This window comes from Pediculus humanus, genomic scaffold (assembly GCF_000006295.1).
Source record: "Pediculus humanus corporis 1103172107479 genomic scaffold, whole genome shotgun sequence".
NCBI lineage: Eukaryota > Metazoa > Arthropoda > Insecta > Psocodea > Pediculidae > Pediculus > Pediculus humanus.
In genome coordinates this window covers 16,493-24,397 of record NW_002987096.1, presented here as the reverse complement: position 1 = coordinate 24,397, position 7,905 = coordinate 16,493, and the positions used below count along the sequence as shown (strand labels likewise).

Sequence of the window (7,905 nt, the reverse complement as noted above, 5' to 3'; positions counted from 1 at the left end):
TTTTTTTTTTTTTTTTTTTTTTTTTAATCGATAATTAAGGATTTAGATTATTATTTAGTTTTAAACTTATTGTGTTAAATTTAATATAAAGAACAGCTTTTACTTTGATTTATTGATTTGTTTTGTTTTTTTTTTTTTCGTTATTGTTGTTGCACCCTTATCTATCTATGATGATTAATTAAAGTCAAATGTATTTTGGTAAAGATATAAACTACAAGTTTTTGAATTCAACCTTGAATTCTTTATCGATTAAAAAAAAAAATTTCCCTTTGGTCTAACGATCAATAAAAAACTAGCGGAAAGCTACGAAAAAAAAAATAAAAGTTTTTCTTACCTTATAAAAAACATCTGGAACAAATTTTTTGTCGGTGGATTCGGCGATATATCCTAATTCGGGAGCGTCTTTGGTTGGCACCAAACAACCATCCCTTACTAAAGCCATGCATTGGCCAGATACTTGATAGCCTTCCATGTGCACTTGTTTGCTTGAATCACCTATAAAAATAATTCGTTGAAAATTATTATTATTATTATTATTATTATTTCTATACGTTTTATCACTTGAGATAAAATTTAAAAAAATTATGAACACTAAACGAACCTGTTACACAAACTGTGACGAATTTCGAACCGAAAAAACCCGTAGAAGAAAACCTACAAGGGTTAGGCCGTTGATTTTGTAGGTAACCTGCCGTTATACACTCTTGTGCTGATAAAAAATGACTTTCTATATTTCTAACGTGTTTCACTGTTCCTTTTTGAACATCATCTGCTATTAGATCGGTAAAAATCCAACCAACCCTGACTAGTCCCAAATGTTGTGCTAGTTCTTCAACTATTTGTTCTCTATCATCTGGGAGAATATTTATTGAATCTTTAGAGCTCTCCTAAAAAATTTTTAAATAATTTTCAAAAATTAAAATCATTCATTATCGCTTAATTACAAAAAGTTTATTTTTAATACAAAAATTATTACTTGGGGGGGTTCATAAATGGCGGCAACCGTTGCACGAATTCCAAGAGGCACATCTGAATGAACTTCATATTTTCCATATAGAAAACCAACACGTTGAAGGCCAGAGGAACGCCAATAATTTAAAAATCTCTCAACCAAATGAGCATTTTCAAACATGACATTATCTGTGTGGCGATAAACCTGTCTATTTAGAGTTATAGCATTTGGTTGGCATTTAGTACAAATCCCTTTAGGCCAAGGAGGATGATCTTTACATCCTGTTTTTATGCTACATGAAATATTTTCTAATGCTAGAAATTTTCCTCTGAAATTTTATAAAGAAAAAAAATAAGCAAAAGATTTATGAAAATTATTTTATGCACCACCTAAACTTTATGTGCCTAACTTACCTATCAACACCTGCAGTTAATTTCCTGAGATAAGAATGAAAAGACAAATGTTTTATATTTTGCTCCTTGAGATAATTTTCATCGAAAGGTTCCAGAGGCGAACAATGAACACAACATGCATTTGAGCCATGCCTACATAACTTCTCATCTTTTTTCCTTTGAATTTTACCATCTAATTTTGATAAAATAACATCTACTTCATCTTCAATAACCTGGCTTGAACTTAATTTTCCTTTCGATGTTATACTTCCTAAAACGATAATTTAATATAAAAATAAATGAGGGGAAATAATATGCTATGAAAATTTCTTTATTAGAAATTTCTTTTCCAAACAGTATATACAGTTTGGTTAAATACCTGAAGTTCCAGGCAAAGATATTTTATCTGAAACTGTTTCAGGTTTTGAAGACCAAATTAAAGCTTCATTAACAGGAGTCATATAAATCATATCCCCATGTTTCAGTCCATATGATGCAAGGGTTTTGTTCCTTGAAGAAACCAGTTCTTCCTTTTGTCCCTTTTCCTTGTACAAAATGAACCTGTATCCTGTCAGGTTAAACACATCATGTACCTTGTCATAAAGACTAACCGTGTTGTCTGCTTTATCAATTTCAATTCGTTTAGTCCCCTCAGGAGACTGAATTCGTAAAACCTTTAAAAATAAAAATTTTTATAATAATTTCCAAATTTAACAAAAATTTTATTATTTTAATTTGTTTTAAACCTTAAAAATAATAACTTTAAATGTAAAAAATTTTTTAAGCTTGCAAATAAATATAAATATAATTATAAATAAGTTAATTAATATATATTTCTGGGCAAGTTCCAAACTATTGAAAACATTGTTTAACTATATTTCAAGTCATAAAAATTTTATTTTAAAAGAAAACAAATGCATATACAACTCTGTAAAAATTTTTTGAATTATTTTTGTAAATGTTAATAAATATATATGCATATATTTAAAAACTTATAAACATTTTTATTCTTGGAAATCTCCATGACAAAGCAATTACATAAAAGTGCATTAGAATTTTTTGAAAATGTTTCTCGGCATAAAAATAAATTTCCAAAGCGTAGGATAAAATAATTATAATAAGCATATTAAATAAAAATGGAAATTATTTAACTTACGAAAATATTAGATTTTGACATTTCATGAAGTATGAAAATTTATTCTTACTCTTGTCTGATTTTTATAGAAACAATGCTGCCATAATTAAAGTTACCTAAAAAAAAAAAAAAAAAAAGTTACACTGTTCATAGAGTAAAAACGCTGCACTTTTATTCTTTTACATTTTTTTTTTTTTTTTTTTACATTTAATAATATTAATAATAAAAATAATAAAGTATTTTTTTATTCAAAACAAATTAAATAAAATTACTCAAATTGAAAAATAATGATAAAATAAATTTAAAAGGACGTCAAAAAAAATTAATTTAATTTACGTCATTCAAAAATATTTTACATAAACATAATAAAAATTTTTACTTTTTTAAAAATGGCGCCAAAACCTTTCTTCAACTTAACGACGGTATCAAAAACAAATTATTCTATAATTAAATCGTTCTTAGTATCGACTTTTAAAAAAACTACTGGCACCGTACTAAAAAAAATACATTAAATTAAAAAAAAAAAAGAAAGAAAATGGTAATTTTTTCATAGTTTTAAATACATTTTTCTTGTTTTTACGTAAATTAAAATTTTTTGTTTTTGTTTTAGGGTGATTTAGGGTTGAATCAACACCACCAATCCGTATTAATTTCTTACATGAAATTTGCTAAATACATGAGAAATCAAATATTAAAACAAGTAAATGCTTCTTTTCAAGATACTGAATCGAGATTATACGATGACACTTTTACTAAAGAAGAAATAAAAGAAATCATTGGGGATTTGGAAAAAATAATTCAATGTGACGTTGAATCCGAATTGATTAATTTCTCTCATAACAACGTTTTATTACTAAAACAAATATTCAAACAGGCAGAAAAATGGTATTTAAGGTAATTTCTTAAAAAACTAAACCATTATACCATTAGAAAAAAAATTTTATCTTATTTTTTTTTGACATCAGATTAGACATAAATCTATCAGAATCACAAAATCAAGAAGAATTGGAAATGATAAAATTATTAGAATTCGACGAGGGACAGTTTGCGTCTGGACCACAGAGTCAAAAAACGGAAAAAGAAATTGAAGAAGGTTCGATTGCTCTTTTAAAAATGGAAATAGAAAGATTAAATGAAGAAAATATGAGATTATCAAATATTATACAAGATTCCGAGGACATGACTGATTTATATAAAGATGAAAAAAATAAACTCGGAGAAAAATTATTATCAGCTCAAAAAGAAATAACAAATTATAAGGGTTTATTGGAAAATTTGCAACATTCAAAAAACGAAGAGGAAACAATTAAAGAAATGGAAGAAAAATTAATTCATGTAGAAAATTTGCTGAGTATAAATATAGAAAACTTAGAAGAAAATGAAAATATTAAAGATAAATTAAAAATTGAATTAATGAGCACCAAAGAAAAAGTTAAGCAAGTGGAAGCACAGTTACAATTAGCTGAAGAGGCAAGTTATCATTATTATTAAAATAAGGAGATTTAATGAAAATTTGTCCTTTTTTTTTTAAATAAAATGTTTGTTTCTAAAAATTTTAGGAATTGGAAAAAAAATTTAGCGAAACAAAAGCCTATGCAAACATGAAACAAATATTAATGAAAAAAAATGAACAAATAAAAGAATTACGACGAGAACTTTTAACTTATCAATCGGATATTAAAGAAGAAGAAAATGATGATGATGATAAAGTCAAAGATGATAATTAAAATTAATTAACTTATAAAAACGATTATGAATTGACGTCGAGAATCAATCGAAAAACGTGATTTCCTACTTCATTAATTTTTTTTTTTTTTTCCTTTTTTCCTTTTTTCCTTTTTAAAATTTTCAATAAAACGTTTTTAACCAATCAACGACGTTTTCGAAAATTACAATAAGAAAACAAACAAACATTCGCGTAAATATTAACCTCTCGCGGTTGAAAAATGTACTAAAAAGAGGGAAAAATTTAGCCAAGACGAAAAGACGCCGACTCGTAGGGAAATCACCTGTGGATGGGGAAACGACGACCCATTCGAACGTTGTGCGTTGAAAGCATTTTTTTTTTTTTTTCACCCCTGGCGTGTTTTTATTTTATTTTATTTTATTTATTTAACTCTCACATACGATTTCACGCTTACGTCGTGACCATGTTTTTATTTTAGTAAAAGGAAAAAACGATATTATTAAATATTTAACGGTTTTTTGTAAAACAATCGTTTTGAAACGAAACACGTTGAGTAAAGGAAAAAAAGGGAAAAATTTTTGAAGGAAAAAAAATGCCGAATGTCATCATAACGTGCGTATTTGTATTAATCGTGCAATTTTATCTTTTAACGGTCGTTAAAGCTCATCCTGGTAAGCATTTTTTTTTTTTTTTTCATTTATTTGTGTCTATTTTTTTAAATTTTATTTTTTATGTAAACCTACGGAAATAATTATTATTTATTTATTTATTTATTGTTATTATTAATATTACAAATTTAAATGATAAATTAGAAAACATTTGTTTTTGTCTCATCTTTTATTCTCATTAAAAAAAAAATCAAAATGGAGAATGTTTTAGTAGGAAGCACATGTTTAAGTGACAAATAACTAAAAAAACAAATTTTTACTTAATTAAATCACATATTTTTACACAAAATTTATTGTTGCACTAAAATAATTATATAATAAGTATTTGTTAGTTAAACATTGTTAAAATTTATTATTATTATTATTATTATCGTTATTGTTGCAATATGACAAATAGAAAATTATTATTCAATCATGTATAATTAAGTCTAGTAGTTCATCTGCATTGCGGATAAAAAAAATTTTTTTTTTTCTTTTTTATCAATGAACTCTCGTCGATAAAGTAAAATCAAACAAATAATAATAATAATAATAATAATAAAAGAGCAAAAAAAGAAAAAAATGGAAGAAAACTTTTTAATTTTTCTATCATTTTTTGTTACTTTTTACTTTCTCTCTCTCTCTCTCTGTCTCCCACATCCCACACACACCCCCCCATTTCTGCCACCGCACTTTTCTTTTGTGTCGAAAAACTATTTGTATAAAAGTTAAAAAGATTAAAAAAAGTAAAGTATCTCCAAAAGAGAGAGAGAGAGAGAGAATATAAAGTTGACTTTACAAAAAAAAAAAAGAAACTTTATTAAAACAAAAAGAAAATTGATGATGAAAGAAGTTTTTTTTTCGTAAAAAGTTTAAAAAAACAATCGGTACTTTTTTTTTTTGTTTGTTTTAATCAAGTGCCACGAAAAAAAAAAATGGCGATTAAACGTTAAAAAAGAAAAAATTTTCAGAAAAGGATTTAGAATTTGAAAAACTTTTTTTTTATTGTTTTTTGTTTGTTTTAAATTTTTTTTTGGAATCAAAAGTAAATCGCGAATAATAAAACTAAACAAATTATTATTATTATTGTTTTTTAAACGAAAGGAAAACTCACGATGTTTTATATATATATTTTTTTTTGGAGTAGAAAATTTTTAGTGACACGTTTATTGGGGGGGAAAAAAAAATAGGAAAATTAATGTCGTCATCGTCGTCATCGTTAAATTTAGAAAAAGAATCTTTTGAATAATTTTTTAACGTTTGAAAAAAAAAAATAGGAAATTTTTTTTTTTTTTGTTCCTTCTAACCCAAAATGAAATATTTTGGGGTTTTTTATACGTGTAAGAAATAAACTGATAATATTTCATTTCACTTTAAAAACGGAAATTAGAACTTTGTGTAAATATTATCGCTTTGACAAAGATTTTTCCCACTTAATTTTTTTTTTTTTTTTTTTAAAGGTAAAAATGTTTTTACCATGTTTTTTCAAACGCCGATAATTTCCTTTTAAAATTTTCTTTATTATAACAACAACAACAACACAGGTGCGATTTTAACAATTTATTATTATTATTATTATTATTATTTATTAATTTACCTTATTTTTCTTTTTTTTCGTTTTTTCTTAAGAGATTTAGTTTAAAAAAAAAAAAAAATTAAATTAATTATTACAAAAATTTTAAATTTAATGTTTGTTTTGGTCGTTTTAAAAAAAATAAATAAATAATCAAATCGAATTAAGGAATGCGTTAATTATTATTATTATTATTATTATTATTATTATTATTATTATTATTATTATTATTATTATTATTATTATTATTATTATTATTATTATTATTATTATGTCTTCTTAAAATTTGACCAAAAGTAGAAAAAGGTTAATGAAAGTTAAAAGGGTCAAACAACCGCATTTTTCTGTTGCTTGTTTGCTTTTTTTTTCTCTCTCTCTCTCAAAAATCTTGTGGTTTTTCTTAAACCCTCTCTCTCTCTCTTCCTTTACCTCTCTTTCCACCTCTTTCCCCCTTCTCCCTTCTCTACTTGTTTCCTCTCTATTTAATCGTTTTCGTTTAGTTTTTTCTTACGTTTATTTTTTATTTATTTATTTATTTATTTGCACGAGAGACAAAATGGTAAACGAAACGATTCGTTTAACGATTATTATTATTATTATTGTTATTATTAAAACGACAGGGTAAAATTTTAAGGTACTACTCATTTATTATTATTTTTTGGTCTCAGGTGTCCATATCGTTTCTTTCTTCCCATTTAGTTTTGCATATCATTCGGTTGATTCATTATCAAATGGATTTTCTTAATCTCGATAAAATTTTCAACGAATTTAAAAAAAAAAAAAAATGGGAGGGGGGGGAAAAGGGGGAATAAAAGGGAAAAAGTAAATAATAAATTTTAAATTTTAGTTTCAAACAATAAAAAAAAATAAATATTATTATTATTATTATTATTATTATTATTATTATTATTATTATTATCAATATTATCATTATTGGTTTTTTCGAAAAAAAAAAAAAAAAAATGGTTGAAAGTGACGTGAATTCGTAATAATCAATGAAAAAAAAACCGTTTTAGAAATTTTATTAGAATGCGAAAAAATTTTTATTTTTTTTTTCGAATTGATCAAAATTACATTTCAATGAAATATCACGTGCGTGAATGCGTGCGTGTGTGCGTGTACGTACACGCATAAAAATTTCTCACGTTTACGGTTCAAATTAATAAATTTAACGTGATAATTTTCGAAAAGAAAAAAAATTTTTTTTTTCTTTTTTGACGTTTAAATTAATTTTCATTAATTGTTTTTTTTTTTTTTTTCTTTATTAAAACGCCATGATGATGTAAATCAAAAAAAAAAAAAAAAAAAACGTTTACTACTACTACTACTACTACTAATAATAATAATAATAATAATAATAATAATAAAAATTATTACTGGTCGAACGTAATTTGAATTTTAATGTTTCTCTTATTAATATTTAATTTTTTCTCTTTCATAAACAAAAATCATTTTTTTTTTTTTGTATTTTTCTTTCTTATATACTGATTAAACATGACTGAAATTTTTTATTTCATTT

General features: G+C 24.5%; 2 protein-coding genes across 2 annotated transcripts; one reads left to right on the top strand and one right to left on the bottom strand.

Moving 5' to 3' along the window:
• Window positions 1-249: 249 nt before the first annotated feature.
• Window positions 250-2,521, bottom strand: Phum_PHUM133850 (nuclear protein localization, putative; the record flags this gene model as incomplete). The annotated part of the gene is made up of 7 exons (XM_002424477.1): window positions 250-303; window positions 335-495; window positions 602-887; window positions 977-1,280; window positions 1,366-1,615; window positions 1,724-2,003; window positions 2,501-2,521. The coding sequence occupies 7 exons, from the start codon at window positions 2,519-2,521 to the stop codon at window positions 250-252; spliced, it is 1,356 nt and encodes a 451-aa protein (XP_002424522.1).
• A 493-nt stretch (window positions 2,522-3,014) lies between these two features.
• Window positions 3,015-4,206, top strand: Phum_PHUM133840 (uncharacterized protein; the record flags this gene model as incomplete). The annotated part of the gene is made up of 4 exons (XM_002424476.1): window positions 3,015-3,017; window positions 3,090-3,373; window positions 3,445-3,910; window positions 4,039-4,206. The coding sequence occupies 4 exons, from the start codon at window positions 3,015-3,017 to the stop codon at window positions 4,204-4,206; spliced, it is 921 nt and encodes a 306-aa protein (XP_002424521.1).
• Window positions 4,207-7,905: the final 3,699 nt, after the last annotated feature.